Below are 19,436 nucleotides of genomic sequence, written 5' to 3'. Positions count from 1 at the left end.
TCATATAATGGTAGCATGTTGAGAAGGATAAATTCATACACTGATTATCCCCATACCATCTTGGTATAAAAGAATCCAGATTTTTCTTCCTTGTGTATAATGTCCATCTGGGCAATACTGTTTGGTGGACAGTATGGAGTGCAATTTTGATGGAAATTGTGGGTAATCCTCAATTTACAACTGGTCCCTAGGGCTATTTACATCCTGGATTCAAAGTTCCAACAGCTAATGCCCCATCCCATCCCCACTATGGTTATATGATTGCATTTTGGGTGCTCAGCCTGTATTTACAGCCATTTGCAGTATCCCACAATCATATGAACATGTTTTACCATATTTTTTGTCAGAAATTTCTGGTTTCCGGCAAAAAATCGTCCATTGATATTTGTTTAATGACTACCACAAAAGTCATAAAACCAGGTGCAGTCATTCATTGAACCACTTACCAACCAGGACAATTTGCAGCTGTAATTCTGGGCTGAATTACAGTTGTAGGTCAAGGACTACCTGTATTCTCTGACATTGTTCACATTGCAGCAACTTAAATACAAGTGCTACCTACATGGAAGGCCATTTTGAATTATCAATATCTGGACTTCTGCTGCATGTTTTATGTGGAATTGCCATCAAAAATTCCAATGCAGTTCAGTTTGGCCAGTTAGCTTAATTGGAACCATAATATCAGTTATAAGAACTTAGTCTTGTCCATCTAGAACTTTGGTTTGGTTTCAAGTCATGACATGGTTTAATTTTGGAAGAAAAACAACATCTAAAGATATAAATGTAATGTTGAACTATATTCCTAAAATATGGACGTTAACATTTCATGAAAAGAATTGACTCCACCAAGTCAGAGTAAAAAGAATAATCTTTCATAAATGGAAATAAACTTACCCACCTGAAATTAAAGAGAGGTTCACTTCACTGAATCTGAACACTTTTCATTGGAATCCATTAGAATCTAAAATTGGTTAGAATATTTTAAAATTTAAATTTATTTAAAAAGTGTCCCATTTGTATTCATTAAGATATAAATTTAGTCTACTTATTGTCATGCATAATTATAATAAACCTGTTTTAGTAGAATAAAAATTATTCAAGACCTATCTGATCTAATTAAAGATTCCACTGATACATTTTTCTGATAATATTTTATACATTCCTCATTTCCATTGTTAAGTTTAAGAACCTCTGAATTAATGGTATCTAATACACTCTGAATTTGTTTACATTAAGCTTTATAACCTTCTATAGCAATTAGGTTCCACTACTATTAGGCACCACTTAGTAACATCTTTGTTTATATATTTACCTTGCTTCTGTCACAGGTGATTCTGAACACCTTACACACCTGAACATAATAATGAAAGTAAAAATACGAATAACAGAATATTACCACAATCATATACTCTAAGCACCAAGGAACAAATATAAGCAATCTGGAGGAAACTCCTCAAGGGACAAACTCCAGGTCCCAGAAGGTTGTTGTCAAAACCAGTTCTGGATCATTTTTTGAAAGTCCAAATCTGACCTCCAGGTTCTAGAGAAGGGAGGATAAATTATACTTTCTAGCAGTAGTTTTGCAAAAGGAACCAGCTGTTCAATATTGGAAGGAACTAGAAGGAACCACTAGAAGGATATTACAAAGATGCTCAGGTTCTGGATCATATAGAATTTTAAAGATGACAACCAGCACCTTGAATTGCCTCGGAAGCAAACTGATATCCCACGAACTGGCTAAATAACAACGTTACATGTGCAGATAGACCAGTACCCATAAACTCAAGCTGCTGATACACACCGGCTGCTGCATTGTGGACCATCCGAAGTTTCTCAGTAACTTTCCAAGTCAGTCCCATGCCTATATCCCACAAATAGGTTATCAAGCTATGAGTGATTTGAGCAAGGTTTTCTTATCCAGGAAAGGCCATGCTGTAATTGCTGTACAAAATGAAGCTGTGAAAGGCTCTTCTTCGTAAAGGTAGCACCTGTTCTTCAGAGACTCCCAGATTATAAACTAACTCTTAATGGGGAAAAAGCAACTCATCCAAAACCAGAAAAAGAATATAGCATCTCTGGAATAAGAGATCTTTCGCACTCAGTAAATTGTTCATCATGCCCCTTTGGCATAAATTCTTGATTTATGACCACAACTGAGCCCAAAATTTCTGTTGCTAAGCAAGACTATAGTCTTGTTAAGTGAATTTTGCCCCCTTTTACCATCTTTCTTGCCACAATTGTTAAGTGAATTACTGCAGTTGATAAGTTAGTAAGACAGTTGTTAAGTGAATTTGGCTTCTCTATTGACTTTGCTTATCAGAAGGTTGCAAAACCTGACTCTGGGACACTGCAACCATCATAAATATGAGTCAGTTGCCAAGCATCTGAATTTGATTACGTGGCCATGGGGATGCTGCAACGGTGGTATGTGTGAAAAATGGTCATAAGTCGCTTTTTTCAGTGTTGTAACTTTAAACAGTCACTGAACAAACCCTTACAAGTCAAAGACTACCTGTATAGGTGTGGAATCTACCAAAGGGAGATATAGTGACTCATTTATGTCCTGTTAAAGCCTAGTTTCTGTACTTCATAAAAATGAAGCTTGACTAATAATTGCGTCTTTAAGTTTCAATTTCACTTTGGCAAATAATGCCCCAGATTATTTGGGATTTTTTTATTACGTTATTTTAGAAATATGCTTGAAATACTGGTAATTTAAGTGTATTGAAATATTGTTTTTTATGTGAGGCTTTGTCATGTAAATCAATGCAAGATAAATTCTTGGCACAATCTTAACTAATTATGTTTGCTATTCCAATGTAGGTAACACAAGAACCTGTAGAATATGAGTGATGACAAACCCTTTCTATGTACTGCCCCTGGATGTGGACAGGTAATATATGTATTTTAGATTTGTTCATCTAAGTCAACAGAGAGACATCTGTTACATCAGAAGTGGTTTATTTCTGATCCTAAAGCATCTGTCTCCTCCTTTTAAACAAGAAGGAATTGTCCCAGTCTAATAATGCACTTCTTGCTGCATGTTCAGTTTCTGGTTCTTGGACTGGGATGAGCAGCAGGTTTAGCTTCCCTTCACTTTCAAGATACATTATGAGTCTTAGTATTGCTATATTGAACGGCAATATAAGGTCTGCAGTGGATCTGCATGAAGCCTCAATCCAAGTGCATTTATTTGTTTGTTTGTTTGTTTATTGTAATTGTTCCTGATCAGGGGGTAATTTAGGAGTGGAAAGTTAGATAGATTAGAAAAAACATATTAAAATTATTTCTGCTAACAGAGTTGTTTCATTTTTCAAATTGCTTGATTTTTCTAATTGCTTCATTGCTTCATAATCAGAAAACTCTTATTAAATTGTTTACCTTAATTTTGAAAGATATTCCATAGCCGTGCTGAATAATACAAAGGAGAAAAAAAAAGAAATTACCTTGGAGTTTCTTTTAATATAAAGAATATTTTAATGTTTTCCCATATGGAGTGATATTTTCAATTATATAAAGTCATGTTTTCACCATTCTTGTATTCTTTTTGAGTATGTATAAATACTTTTACAATATGCTTGAGGAACTCATTTTGCAGTACATATTTGTTCTGGAAAGGAGTAGTTTTCTTGAAGAATTATTTTGAAAATAATCATAAATAATAAATAGGCCTAAGCAAAATGATGGCTTGGAATAGGTTTAATAACTGTCACTCAGTACAAAAAAAGCAAACTTCCTGTAAATGGGCTACCTGTTTGATTGTGTTCATCTAATTGAGGAAAGACTTGTATTTCCACTAGAGTTCAAGGGTATGGTTTTGGTAATATTTTTGGACCCAGCATTATCATTTGAAAGCCTGAGTGACTTCAGGAACTTAGGATACCTTTTATCATCTTGGGCTGATGATAACAGCTATGACCTTGCCAGGAGAAAAATAGCCTAGCAACATCATCATTTCACTCCAGGTAGGATTATGGATTATATATGTCCCTTTGAAAATAGTCCAGAAAGTTTGATTTAAAAATAGAGCAGCTAAGCTGTTACCTAAGAATGGCTGACACAATTACATTATATCAGCTTTGTAATTTGCCTGCATATAAGTCCATTTTTCTTGCACCAGTTCAAAAAAATGGTAGTAGTAGCCTATAATTCCCTAAAGGACTTAAGGTCAGGCTGTGGAATCCCTGATGCTCTCTGAGCTTGGTTGTTGGCTTACAGGGATTTCATTAACAACTAGATAACATCATCAGTCCCTTTAATTTAATCATCAGTTAAGGTCAGTCTGCCAGAAGCAGTATCTCCCTCTATGATTACTTATCAGGACATTATTTTCTGCAGAGATGCTAGCCTGATGCTTCCATTTTGGTGTCAGATGAAGATTTATTTTATTTTATTTTTGCTTGAATGTTTCAAAATGTATGTAATATGTTAATTTTAAAATTGTAATATTTGTATAATTTTTAATTTTATTGTATAACATGTTTTAATTGATTGTATAACATCCAGAAAATTTCTGATGTGGGTATAATATAACAGTACAGTAAACATTAAGAGGGTAGGAAGATGAAAAATTCAGCATGATCTAACTTCTGAAGTAATTTAAGAAAATGCAATTCTTAAAGCAGTTTTTCAATTTAAATTCTGTGGTTTGTTTTCTTTCGTATTCTACATTTATAAACGTGACCTAATGCGTTACAGATAGATAAATTGTAGCTGTGATATTTAGTGGATTAATATATTTAGAAATATTGACATGGAATATTCTATTTTCATATGCGTGCCCTTTTTTGGATAATGTTTAAATGATTTCTGAACACATCTAAAGCACATGTAGCATTCACATACTACAATTTTATTTTATGTTAGTCAAAAGCTACTAATTCCTTCCCCAATATAATATTAAAATGGCTGAATGATTGACAGCCACTGCGCACTGTTACACTTCTGAGTTTGCAAAGCATCTTTGCTATCACATTTTTCAAACAAATGACCAGAAAGCCATCTCCCTTTTAAAAATAGTATAGGTTAGCGATCCAATATCATAGATATCTTATCTCTATCCAATATCATAAAAAGAGACAAGGAAGAGAAAATGTTCAGGACTCTTAGGATGGAAATTCAGAATTAGTCATGGCTTATTAAAAAGGTAAAGGTTTCCCCATCCAGTCATATCTGACTTTAAGGGACAGTGCTCATCTCTGTTTCTTAGCCAAGGAACCAGAGTTGTCCAAAGACAATTTCCATGGTCATGTGGACAGCATGACTATACGCCAAAGCACACAGAACACTGTTACCTTCCCACCAAAGTGGTGCCTATTTATCCAATCACATTTGCATGCTTTTGAACTGCTAGGTGGGCAGGAGCATGGCTCACTTTTGCAAATAGCTAAATATAATAATCTAATGGTCCAAGAGCGTTTAACTGATATGTTCAGTGGTATTAAATGAAGACTATATCCTGATGTGTGATCTATAACATCAAATTTTAGTTTTGAATAATTTCAAAGTGTTATTCTAAGAAATGCTAGTATGTGCTAGAAGCATATACACCATCCAGAAGAACACACACTAGAATGCATGTTAAGCTAAGTCTTATATGCGAACAGCAGTTGGGGAATTTGCACAGAAATGATCTATTCCTTGTAATTTCCATTTAATTGTGCCCCACAATTACTGACCATTGGATAGAATCTAATGGCAAAGTTGTGTCAAGGAAAACAGAGCACATAGAAATAAGGCAATTTTTTATATGTATTTTCAATCTATTTTTTAAAATTTCTGATTTTTCTGGAGTAGAACTAGAGCAGGGGTGTCAAACTCAAAGCCCGTGGGCAGATTCGCCCCGCAGGGGGCTTAAATCCAGCCTCTGGCAGCTAAAACTGGCTGCGTGCGGGGGGGCCTCGTTTTCACCCTCCATGATCTCCAGCACTCTGTTGGCCAAAAATGGGCCCCAATATGGCCCCAAAACAGCCGGCTGTTTTGCTGCAGAGTGCTGCAGGGTGCTGCAGGAGGCCGTGGCAGCCTCCCGTGCCCTGTTTTGGCTGGCAGGGTGCTGCAGGAAACATCCGTCCTATCCACCCACTCACTGCTGCCCCCCACTGGCTTGCAGATGGTCATCTGGCGCTCGAAGAAATCCAGTTTGACACCCCTGAACTAGAGGATTCTTAGGTGGGTGGCTTATAGAATAAAGGCTTTCTGCCTGTTGCAAGTCCTTCATATTTGCAATTTATCTTGGTGGTTAAAACTCTGAATTATTGTGTGTCAAAATTTGTATTTAAGTAGAGTGAAAACCATTAAAATTGATATGTGTCATTTGTTACTTATGATGATGCTACTTAAATATTCAAGAGAATGGTCAATAAAAAAAACAAATTTAGAAGTACGTAATTGTATCAACCTTTTAATTAAACAAAAATCAATCAGCCTTTTCATTGCAAATGGTTTGTAACCCATTCAGAAAATTATTCCCACTGTTTAGTCATAATTCAAATTTATAACTGTATTTTAAAACTTCTTGTCACAGCGTTTTACCAACGAGGATCATTTGGCTGTCCATAAACATAAACATGAGATGACACTGAAATTCGGTCCAGCTCGTAATGACAGTGTCATTGTAGCTGGTTAGTATATCTTTTATTAATCCAACTCTTGGAACGTGCCCAGATTTTGTGTATTTTCTGTATATGCTTGAGATGCTGTCAGAATTGTTGTTTTTTTTACAAATAAAATGCAGTTATGTCATGTATTGTCCTTTTCCTTAACATTGATTGGTTGATAAATTAATAATCTACTGCCTATATATGCTTCAGCCTTAGTAATTAAGAGCAGTCTAATATACAGAACTTCACAAAATTATTGTGAGAAGAAACATCTAGCAATTTATTGTAGATACAAAGAATGCATATCCACACAATATATTTTTATCGAAGTCATTTATACATGTTGCTATGAGATAACTTCTTATGGTTTCTTACTTTTTTACTGATCTTAATTATGTCTTATAAAGAAGCTTTAAAAATAAATTTTAATTGGTTGAATACACTCTTCCTTAATCTCTTTATATCTTTGATGGTCTTTTATGGTAATATCTTTTTTTAAAATATTTTTAAAATTTTTGCTTTTGAACAAAAAGGTTTATAGAAAAAAAATTGAAAAGGGTCTGAAAGGCAATATTAGAATAACACAGTAAACAGAATTAGGTTTTTTTTAAAAAAAATCTATTTTGTAATCAAAACGATGCTCACATTCTAGAATGATCCATTGACTATGTTCACATTGCACTAAGCCAGAATATGGTTTGTTTGTTTGGATTTGGATTGTCATGTTATATGATTTGATCCATAGGGGTTATAAATCATGGTAAATGTAATGTGTGATCCAGGTTATTATGTTATTTGGGCATTATTGTTTGTATAGGCCTGATTCAAATGTATTTTATGTCATTGTATGAAATACAATGGAATTACAGTACATGTAATGTTATCTTCCAAAGGTAATTTTAATAAATGCATACAAATCCTTTATGAAAGGTACACCATAATTTTACACCAAAATAATTATAAAATTATTTTGGTGTAAAATTATGGTGTACCTTTCATAAAGGATTTGTATGCATTTATTAAAATTACCTTTTATAATGTTACGATTTAGCTATTATGTGGATTATTTTCTTCTTTTGCCCCTATGAAGATATCTAATTGTGATTGCATGAACTATCTACCAATGAAATACTAACATAGAACGATAACATATTTAGGAAGCTATCACTAAGTCTCAATCATTATATTATAACTGTCAGATATGAGATTCAAAGAAAATGAGATTTGGACGATGTGTGGGCACATATATCTTGGGAATGCTTTAAACACTGTTGTGTTTGAAGGATTGTGTACTGCTGACTGCAACGGATATACAATTTGGAGAACAATACATTTTAAGGTATCCTAATGAGTGCCCCTCCACCCTCTGATTATTTTGTTCTTCAAATCTGGCCAATATCCCATGTTACTATCATCGATACAAAATTAATTGTGGGTTTTAGGGTATTTATATTCTGCAGTGTTGGAAATTAAAATTAAAATTTGTACTGATTGTGTTTTTTAAAAGTTTCTATCGTTCTCTCCCTTTGTATTTATTTTGAATAGAAAGATACTATTCTTCAACAATAGGTTTTAATATTATTTAATTCTTATTTATTGTCGGGTTGTTTTATTGTTGTGAGCCGCCCCGAGTCCTGCGGGAGAAGGGCGGCATATAAATCTGACTAAATAAATAAATAAATAAGTAGGTGAAGAGGTGTCAGGCACAAAAGATCAGGACCACACATGATTTATTACTAATCACATCTATGCCCAGGAAATTGCTCCACTAACCATTAGCCTTGGCTTGGCTTTAGATAAGGGTCAATCGAATTCAAGAGATATATAGGATTTAGTCAATTTGTGCCTACATAGAGACTTTAGGTGACTTCTCTTTTGACTCCGCCCCCATGTTCTGCCACCCCTTCTCATATAAGAGATATTTTTTCTTAATACCTGACTTTTTCACTTTAACTGCTCAGTTATAATTTTTAAGATGAAAGGCTATTTTCAAATGAATTTAATTTTATGATATTTTGGAGAAACAAACATTTAATTCTGTGTTACATTTAATTTTGATATTCCAGTATTTACAAAAAGCAGTATTTGCTTTTTCTGAAGCCCATGAGCAAAGTAATGGATAAAGCACATCTTCAAATACAAAAATGTTATCTTTATTCTTCCTTATAAAGAGTATCCTGAATTTCTACAAATCAAATGTTCATATTTTTAAAGTCCTTTTAACTATGTATGAATTTTCAATAATGTTGTTCAAACAAAAATATGGTGACATTAAGAACAAGATGTTCAACTTTGTTCTTACTGTGCTCTTGCTTGAACATAATAATTTTATAAAGTGCACATGATGTTAATAATATTGATTTTGATTGCCAAACATGTATGCCTTTATATTAGGGGGTGAAATAATATATTTCTCTTTTAATCTCAGATCAAACTCCAACGCCAACTCGATTTTTGAAGAATTGTGAAGAAGTGGGTTTATTCAATGAACTAGCAAGTCCTTTTGAAAATGAATTCAAAAAAGCTTCTGAAGATGATATTAAAAAAGTATGTAAATGTAGCGGATTAAATTATCAATTTATAGAGTATTGATTACTTGAATTCTGTTTATAACTAGAAATTTTGCATTAACAAAATGAGGATGAGCATTAAAATGTTAAATTTAATTCAATATTACTTTACTTGAAAGACAAAGCTCTTAATAGGCTTTTTGTAGTTCTACATTCTATTTATAAATGGACACTGTTGTTTTTCCTAAGATTGAACTTCAAGGATATCACTTATATTAAGTTAATATTAGCAGTAGATACCTTCTAACTAACTGAAGAAATCATATTTTTGGCTACTACATTGGCATTAATGTTCTTTAAAGAGACATTTATATTTTGCAGGTTTTAAAATTTATCTCACCATTAATTCTTACAGATGCCTCTAGATTTATCACCTCTTGCAACTCCAATTATAAGAAATAAAATTGAAGAGCCTTCAGTGGTTGAAACAACTCACCAAGATAGTCCCTTACCTCATCCAGAGTCTACGACCAGTGACGAGAAGGTCAGAGATTTTTTATACTTCAAATATACAGTATTTCTATTGATATTACCAGTAAATCTAAAATAATCGTAAAATCATAAATATTCTGCTAAACTTCATCTGCAAATCTGTATTCCTCATATACAGTAGGGCAAATTAAACCCACATTAATGTAAACATTACATTAAAATTAAATTTTTAAGTGTTACATTTTTGAAGCACCGAAATGCAGTTTTATTACCCTGTATAGTTATTAAAAGTTGGTATAGCAATGTTTGTGATGCAAACACAATCTTTACTGCTATGTATCTCAAATGGACTAGGCAATCAAACCTATCCATATCAAGAATCCATACCGGTATTACACATTTAAGTGATATACTTACTTACTGATTAGCCCTTGGGCCATATCAAAGTGCAGAGTTCCAGACACAAATTATTACTAAAATCTGATAAAAATAATTTAAATTTAAGTGATGTAGAGACACTTATCAAGCGTGAGGAAAAAAACCCTCTCAAACAATAACATGTTTGCAGAATATTGTCTTTGCCTGTAGTTCTGATCAAACAATCTCTGCTGGGGTGAGTGATCTATTTTGCGACATGAAAGTGTCATACATTTAGTTGTAATGTGTTGGGAATTTCATTGGCATTGGCAGTGATAGGTGAGGCAGAAGCAGGTCATGGAGAGAACCAGAGCAAAAGTGAACTGATTGACCCATTTAATCTCTTTCTAGAATTCCTCTTTTTTTCTCATACTTTTTCTTTCATAATCTCTTTCTGACACTTTTTTCCCCCTTTCTCTCTTTCTTTTCTCACAGCAGTCTGCTGGGGAAGGGACAGATCATTCTTGCCAGGGGTCTGAACTGATCAGTTGTGAAGAATTTTTGAAATTAGTCTGAGGGTTGCATGAAATCGGGCCAAGGGTTGCATTGGGCCTTAGGACTGCAGGTTGCCTATTCCAGATCCATGTGGTAGTTCTTAATGTAAGAAATGGTAGTAAGTTGCAACTAAAAGAATTCAAGGGATTTTAACATTTTTGAGAAAAAGTTAAAAGAAATCTAAATATAATTAAATAATTCTGATTATCTTTGATTCTAATGAGGCTTGGGAAATTGAGAAGCTTTCATGTTTCTTGCAGGAAGTGTGTCTGCAGCAAACTGCCCAGCCTACTTCCACAATTGTACGCCCAGCTTCTCTACAGGTTCCCAATGTGTTGCTTGCAAGTTCTGACTCAAGTGTCATTATTCAGCAAGCCATACCTTCACCAACATCTAGCACTGTCATAACACAAGCTCCATCTTCCAATAGGCCAATAGTGTAAGTGTTAAATAGATACTAAAATGTTCTTATCGCTTGTAAATATATCCTCACAACTGCTGGTATAAGCTTCAAAGAATTCAATAAAATGGCAAGGACTAGTTGGGGTTTTGAAAAGTTGAAGAAAATAATCCAGATTTTCTAATAAAAACTGTCAGTTTTATTTAGTTTTCTGCTTTATATATGACTAAAGGGGGGGGGGGAAATGATGGAAACAAATGTTGATGTTTGTTTTGTAAGCCATAATAGTTCTGACTTATCTCCAAAGTTCCTCTCTTAAAATATTTTTGCTGAAAGGAAGGTAGTGTATTCATTGATTCCTCCATTTTTTGTGGGTGCTATCTGGAAATTTGATGCGTTAGTTGTATTTTGATGAAAGAGAGGAATTGCTAAAAACATTTCTCCTTCCATTAGTGGTTCTTGGTTTTTTTTACAAATCGAAGGATTAATTCAGATTGCAGAACTTCGTATCTGGATCAGATTATTTCTTCCTCTTCTTCTGCTTCTGCTTCTTTACAATGACATTCCAGGTCTGAAAGGCCCCACTAACCCCACCATCTAGAAAACCATCAGATAACGTTACAGTGTTCCATAAACTATTTCTAATTTATGATCAATAGCAATGATCTCCAAACAAATCTCTTAGTGCTGAAATGGTGAAACCCATTAGATGAGTATATCTCTGATTTTTTTTAAAAAAAAAAACCTAAGTATGTTAATAATTTTTATAATTGGATAGGATTGTTGCAAATATTTATGAAATAAAAAAAGATTATCTGTGGTCAAAAATTAAAAAACAAACATCATGGTGATTTTTTCTGGTGGTAGAAAAGAGAATCAAAATTACAAATTAAAATTAATCTAACAATGGAGATAGAGTAGAAAATGTTTCAGCACCCTAGACCTTTTTCAAGGACTACTGAAATTTGCAATATTCTCTCTATTATACGTGCTATAATTATTTTTTCTTCTTTTCTTAGACCGGTGCCAGGCCCTTTCCCCCTTTTGTTGCATCTTCCTAATGGACAAACCATGCCTGTTGCTATTCCCGCTTCAATCACAAATTCTAATGTGCACGTACCAACTGCAGTTCCAGTAAGTCTATTATATGATGTAATACTTTCCTTCAAAGGTTGGACAAATCCCTCTCACTGAATCCTTATATTGGGAACATCTGTGTCTCTGGCAAAACCAATGAGGTTGATGGGAGAGGAGCATATAATTATACAGTACTAATACTGGGAAACTGAAATTAGATCTAAATCAGGATCCTGTGGAGAAAAAAGCTGAAAGACATTCCTCAGTAGGAGTAAGGGGAAAATCTTCATATAAACTAATTTGGGCAAGGAGGGATGAAGCATATCTGCTCTAACTATCCCCCCAACATAGTTTATCAACAGTATTACAGGCATCCCTAATGCATACCCTGTTTGTAGTATTCTGACTCAGGCTTGGTATTTTTTCAACATTTTTAATCATCCTTATGTATAATTGGTCATAGTCAAAGGCCTGGATACAGGTTTATTTATTATATATAAATAATATATAGAAGAATATCTGGCTCTTCAGAATAAAAATATCTGGGTCTTCATGAATAAAAATGAAAAGTAGCAGTCCATATTATTGAGATATGTTTGATAGCATAACTCATGATAGGTGGAGGCCAGCTGAATAGGGGAGGAGAAAGTTTCATCTTTACTCCTTAGGGAATAGGCTGTCCCTTAAGATGTAGGAGGTTAGTTTTCAATTAACCAGTAAGAGGTGCACAAAATGTTCAAGAGGCAGGGCTTCTCTGTATTGATGGTGTGAAACCAAAGTCTAGATAGCCATCTGTTGAGAAAGAATTCTGGATTTTTGTGCTGAAGAGTGGATTGGACCAGGTGGACCAATAAGTTCCATTCCTCCTTTAGTTATAAAAGCCAACTGGGGGACTTCAGGCTAATCATTCTCAGCCACATCCACCTCACAGGATTGTTACTGTGGATTAGAATATAGGAAGCAGGGCATTGTGTAAATTGCCTTGAGTTGTAGAAAATAAAAAGTGATTTGTAAATCTAATAGTAATAAAAGTGATCATAGTAATAGTAAATTAATAATATTTCAACAGATAAAAAGCCTTATTGTGAACTAACAAAACAAGCTCTGTTTTTCAGAGTTGGCCCTGGCCCTGGAAGCAACTCTCATTGGATATTTGTCCATCTCCCACATTGTCTGCTTTCCATAAAAAGCTGATGGTTGGCTTTTCACTGGGATGTTTGAACAGTATCTATTTTACCGTTACGGTTTTGTTTAATACTGTACTTGATTGTGTTTTTGCAATCTCGTTAGCCACCACAAGGCATCAGCACACACATTTGATTAATAAATAAACATGTCTGGAAAGATTATTTCCCAAACAGACTGCTGCTCTTGGTAGGGATTCTTCTTCCTGGGTACCACCTACCTAATATCAGCAGATAGGATTAAAGATCCTCCGAGTCAAGTCTTAATAATCTCATTGAGATAGAGCAGTGTTGTGGTATAGTTTACTTCAGTAAGGGGATGTTCATTCATTCACATAGGTAGAAAATCCTAATTGCTTATGAAGTAGAGTTTCTTTGTATTTGGTCTTAACTCAGACTCTCTTGGACAGCTTGTCAGACCTGTCACCATGGTGCCTAGTATCCCAGGAATTCCGGGACCCTCATCTCCACAACCGGTGCAGTCAGAGGCAAAATTGGTAGGTGCTGCATCATTTTCCCAGACGTAAAATTGTATGTGAATACTAATAATCAGTACAAAGCTGATCATATTTTGATTTGAAGTCTTTTGGTACTTTCTGATTCTCAGATCATTGACAGGTGTGTTCTAATGAAATGAGAATTCTGAGGGAGCCTTTATGTTATGTAGGGTTTTTTTTTAAGTTTCAGAAAACAAGACATTTAAAACAATTACCAACTCGATTTTCTTTCATATCTTCTTTTCCTTCATTAATTTCAGCAGAAGGGAATGCATTCTCTAAGTCCCCATAGGTAGAAGATGTCTGGAGATTCTCTAAATCCCCATAGGTAGAAGATGTCTATGGAAATTCTTAGTCATACAGGTCATGGTTGTCCCAAAGGTACTTTTTCAAGAGGCAACTGGACTTTCTTGTTTTTCTTTGAAGACATTTTGTTTCTTATCCAGAGCTGAAGAAGCTTCTTGGATAAGAAGCAAAATGTCTTCAAAGAAAAACCAGAAAGTTCAGTTGCCTCATGAAAAAGCACCTTTGGGACATAGGTAGAAGATTTAAAGAAAAATTCCAGGGCATTAAAACACATTAGTGACACACAGAACAAACTGACCTGCTGTCAGATGAATTAACACCGCCGGTGCCCCCACAAGTTGGGGATTGTTTTGTCCAAACACTGAATCCTGCTCAAATTATTTTCCACATTTTGTTGATGGAAGCATGAAAACTGGATCACAATTTACATATTTAAATGCAATGTTGTATTCTAGTTTATATCATTTGGAGAAAATTAATGTAGCCCCTTCAAAATCCCTGGTAAAAATAACAATTTTATCAACCACTGTGGCTGAAAAATTGCTAGTTTAAAAATTAAAATTACAGTTGAGGCAATTGTTCTGTTACATGTTTCTGATTTAGCAGTTCATTGTTGTGAGTTCATTTCATTGTTACTTATTTTTAGTGTAGAAAGTGTTAATTCTTATCTATTTTTGTTAGTGTGCATTGGTGAGTGACTGCAATAAATTCAAATTCAACTCAAATAATTCCATGACCAGCTCAACATTTGTATAACTTGAGGTAAAATATATTGTAGTTTCTGTTTTTTCTCAGCTGCATGAATATATATAGTTGAAATGTTAGTGCCTACTAGGTTAGAGTTGCGTGTGCATAGATGCAGTCAAGAAATTGACAAATATGGATTGGAGGGCAAAACACTTTCTTTGCTGTTGTAGCTGTAGCTGGTATTTAAGGCATTCTGAATCTTTAAGACTTGTGGTCATTGATAGCGCGATTCTCCTTTTAAAAATTTTGAACGTAGTGGCCATCATCACCCTTGATAGCATTGAATTCCATAGTTTTCTATGTTTTGTAAACATAGTTTGCAGAAAAAGCTGATTCTTTTCCTAAACTTAGATGTTCTTTATTACTTTTAGAGATTGAATGAACTGATCACTTGATTATAATACCACAGGTATTATATTTGGAAATTATCAAGGTGGATGGGATTCCTGCAAAATTTAATGGTAGCCATATAATTTCAGAGTAGCCAATGTGACTACAGTTAATAGCCTACTGTACTTACAAAAAATGAAAATATTCATGAGAAACTAGAAAGTCATGTTCCTTTGAAGTTATACATTCCAACTTTTGTTACTTAACTTCGCATAGTGTATAAATTACTTTATTGTAATCTTTAATTGTCTGTATTGTGTGTATAACGATAAGCAATTATAGTTCTTTGTTTCTTGTAGCCAAATCAACACAGGCCATACACAAGAGGAAAAATAATCAGCAGGTTTGAAAATATGTATGCAGATTTATATTTAAAAATGCTAAGAGTGAAGGAGATGAATATTAAAAACATAGTCTACAGAATATTAAAAAGTGGGAAGCAGGGGAATAAAATGTCTTGACTAGGAGTACTGTTTACCAGCGTATTTTGTTTCATCTCCTACTTACCTATAATAGTAACAATAGTAGGCGTGTTCTCTTATATAACAGGACTAATTACACAACACACAAACAGCAGAGAGGCCATGTTTCTAGATTCTGCCTGATTTGAAAAAGTAACACCCACCCACACAAACCAAGAAACTTAGGAGAGAAGTACATTCAAAAGGGGCTAAAAGAATTTAATATAGTATGTTGAGGACTCAGCTTCTAAGTAAGCTCAATATATACTGGTAGATAGTCATTGCCTTATAACCATTCTTTTAGTGACCATTCAAAGTTACAACGTCACTGAAAAAGTGACTTATAACCATTTTTCACATTTACGACTATTGCAGCATCTCCATAGTCATGTAATCAAAATTTGGGCGCTTGGCAACTGACTCATATTTATGGCAGCTGCAGTGTTCTGGGGACATGTGATCACCTTTTGTGACCTTCAGATAAGGAAAGTCATTGGGGAAGCCAGGGTACCTAAGAACGGTTTTACTAACTTAATAACTGCAGTGATTCACTTAGCAAAAAGGTAATAAAATACAATGAGGCAGAACTCACTTAACAATTTTCTCACGTAATAACAGAAATGATGGGTTCAGTTGTGGTCATACATCAAGGACTATCTATATTATTTTTCAAACTTGAAATGAATGCTTGTCAATACATATGCCTATATATTTATTATAATCATCACTCACACATTCAAGTATATACAAATAGTGATATTTCCTGAAAGAATGCTCAAAGTAAATGACTTTTAATCCTGGTAGTCAAAAAATAACTTAATGCTAGTATGCTTCCTTATTAAAATAGTATCATTCACTGTTCTCTCTCACAAAGCTGCTCTTGGAAAGAGTAAATACTCAGTAGTGACTGAATGTTTAACTTGTGATTATTACAGCTGTACTTAGTCAAAACAAAAAAAGGTGTTGAATTTTATTTGCTGTCCTAGTTGTCTAGTTTTTTAACTAGAATTTCATGAACTTGAATTTTGTATATTATTCAAAACTGACTAATTAATTAATTAATGACAATTACCATATGTAATAAAGAATGCTTGATTTTGTATATATATATTTTTTTAAAAATATGTTTCCTATATTTGAATTGAGCATTGTGGTGTAAAAGAAATGTACGGGGAATACTTTTAGAAATGTAGATTGTATAATTGTCCTAATTCAGAATAATTTGCTATTAAATCTTCAAAATATTTTTGTATTCTGTGCAACAGTTCTCAGATATATAAATATCCATCAGAATGCTGTTTTTTTAAAAAGAAATGTTACAGCAATTTATATTTTATGAATTATAAAAAGAGCCTTGATGGTGCAGCGGACTAAGTGCTGTTATGCAGCACTTAGCTGCCAGTTACCTGCAATTAGTGCGAGTTCAAATCTCACCAGGCTCAAGGTTGTCTCAGCCTTCCATCCTTCCAAGGTAGGTAAATTGAGGACCCGGATTGTGGGGGCTATAAACTGACTTTGTAGAAACACCGCTAATGGGGACAAAAGCCCTAATAAGCAGGTATATACAAAAGAATGAAGGCTATTGCTATAAGTGCATTGTAAGCCACCCTGAGTCTTCGGAGGAGGGCGGCATATAAATTGAACTAATAAATAAATAAATAAATAAATGAAGCTTGAAGTGTACAGAATTAAAAACAAAAATAAGCCATGGTGTCACATCTAAAAAGGCTGCCAGAGCAGTCCTGCCTACCAGTTAGAACACTTTTTCAAAGCCCAGCTTACTGGTTATTTCCCCATTCTTCTCACAAGCTGGTCTAAATTTCTGCTAAAGTTTAAGGAACTTTTATCAAAGTCATTAATTGATCAAATCTATGATTGCTAGGCTGATATTCTAGATATTATTCATTGCAGCCTAAATAGCTCAATTTAATTTGTTTTCCTTTCTGATTTAGTTAAGTGGGGAAAAATTAAAATGTTGATACTATTATTACACATGAAGGCATCTGCAGAGTCTGTAAATAATGAGTTGAATTGGGAATCCCCCTGAATCCAGTCTTTTTTTTAAATGCTCAGCCATCAATTTTGGCCAAGAATGTTGTTGCCCAGCTGTGATGCATCTGGTTCTGCTGTGGTCAGACTTCAGTATTAACACACTGGTCTTAATTAGGGATTAAGTAGGGATGTGCAAACCATTTTGAAGTATGACTCTCACTGCATGCCTACTTTAAACTCTAGCTCTTCGTGCTCAGAAGACAGTTTTGCTGTCAACATTTTCAAAGCTAGAAATTGAAGGCTAGGCTTCAATTGTAATTCCAGCACACGTGTCTTCAGTGAAGAACATTGGGAAAGACCTTGCACTGAATTTTTCACAGATGTAGCTTCATGAAAGTTTCACATGAAAAACTAATACTGGTTCTTTGGTATTTGTTTGAATTTGTTTTTCAAATACAAAAAGCTGTTCTTGTTTCCTACCAGTTATAATCTGATTATTGAAAATAAGGCTTGTTATTACACCAGAGTTATCTGGATTATAAAATATATAACTGAGGCCACTTTAAGGATGGCTCTCAATAAGTGTATATGGGAGAAAAACTTCTCCTGCATTATTACAAAAATTGACATCCCACTTTGCTTCCCATTTTCTCCAATTTAAGGAATTAAGATACATTTTATCAGTGAATTCTTTTGAATTTTTTTAAACTAATAAAATACAGTCCAAGACAATGTTGTCTTTTTGAACTGTTCAAGATTTATTTTGCTTGAGTGAAATGCTATATTGTATGTTTAAATATTTTAAGTGTTATTTTTATTCTGTCTTTTCTTGTTTAACATTTTTACTTTGTTATTAGCTAGCTTGATCCTATTAGCTTAAACCTATTAGGATGCAAGAGGAGATATAAATATAAATATAAATCAGATGTGTAATGTTAAATTAGGTTTCAACATTGGTGAGAACTTTAGGAAAGTAGAATATTAGTTTTAATAATAAACTTGTAGCAGCTTTGATTTTTAGTTTAGCAGCCCTTGCTACTTGAAAATTGATTATTAATATTACAGTGAAAACCTGATGCAAAAAATTGCCACTAAAACATTTGTGCCACTTGAGTTGTCACTTGAATTTAGAAAAGATTAATATTTCAAAATATTTTTTATTTAATAAAATCTGTTACAAGTAAAGCTTCCAGAAACCTGTTTACATTTATATAATTATGCACTGGAAGATCCTGTGAGCAAATTAGTATTAGGGATAAATCTATATTTTTAATTAAGTAGAAATACGTAAAATTAGAAAGTATTAGCAACCATGCTGAATATCGTAGCTAAGCTTGGACAAATATAAAAGCTTTTAAACTTTAGACTGTAAACTCCTTGAGACACTATGCATTTAAGTTTTTAAAATTGCCACCTAAAATGATGGTGCTTTAGAAGTAATAATATGCAAATGTCCTCAAATGAGTTATAAAGCATAATCATGGTTTCTGAAATGCCAGAATTGTAGCAAATAAAGAGTTAACATTTATTGTGGAAAAGAAAGAGGTAACAAATAAGGTATCTTAATTAGAATTATTGTGATAGAAAAACATTTTTCTTCTTAAGTGGCATTCCCCAGAACTCTGCAATGTCTTGTGGCAAACTGAGAGATACCTGGCATATAGTGGGTAGCCTGTAGGTTTTCTGCAGGGGTTACTACAGAGAATTGACAGAGGGTAGCTTGGCAAATGTTCAGAAACTCACATTAACTTGGTTGAGCTCCACATGGGACCTTATATTCAGTGGAATTCTTCTGACCTGGCTCTCTGCATGCTAAGCTAATCAGCAAACACCTAATGAGCCTGCTGTAAGGAAACAGGCCCTTTCTTA

General features: G+C 33.9%; 1 protein-coding gene across 4 annotated transcripts in view; it reads left to right on the top strand.

Annotated features, from left to right (window-relative positions):
- ATF2 (activating transcription factor 2) overlaps positions 1-19,436 on the top strand; it is a 49,559-nt gene that overhangs the window by 6,106 nt on the left and 24,017 nt on the right. For 2 of the 4 annotated variants that reach the window (XM_087882033.1, XM_087882034.1), the window contains 8 exons: positions 2,824-2,893; positions 3,801-3,965; positions 6,524-6,620; positions 9,028-9,146; positions 9,525-9,653; positions 10,774-10,952; positions 11,933-12,047; positions 13,585-13,671. In XM_087882033.1, the coding sequence (XP_087738159.1) occupies positions 6,572-6,620; positions 9,028-9,146; positions 9,525-9,653; positions 10,774-10,952; positions 11,933-12,047; positions 13,585-13,671 (678 nt within the window). In that variant the 5' untranslated portion in view covers positions 2,824-2,893; positions 3,801-3,965; positions 6,524-6,571. The remainder of the gene's footprint in view (positions 1-2,823; positions 2,894-3,800; positions 3,966-6,523; positions 6,621-9,027; positions 9,147-9,524; positions 9,654-10,773; positions 10,953-11,932; positions 12,048-13,584; positions 13,672-19,436) is intronic. The other 2 variants (XM_034427859.2, XM_087882032.1) reach the window with 1 other exon arrangement.

This window comes from Pantherophis guttatus, chromosome 1 (assembly GCF_059756535.1).
Source record: "Pantherophis guttatus breed Tessera chromosome 1, ASM5975653v1, whole genome shotgun sequence".
In the NCBI taxonomy this organism is placed as follows: Eukaryota; Metazoa; Chordata; class Lepidosauria; order Squamata; family Colubridae; genus Pantherophis; species Pantherophis guttatus.
This window is presented reverse-complemented; position numbering and strand designations above follow the sequence as displayed.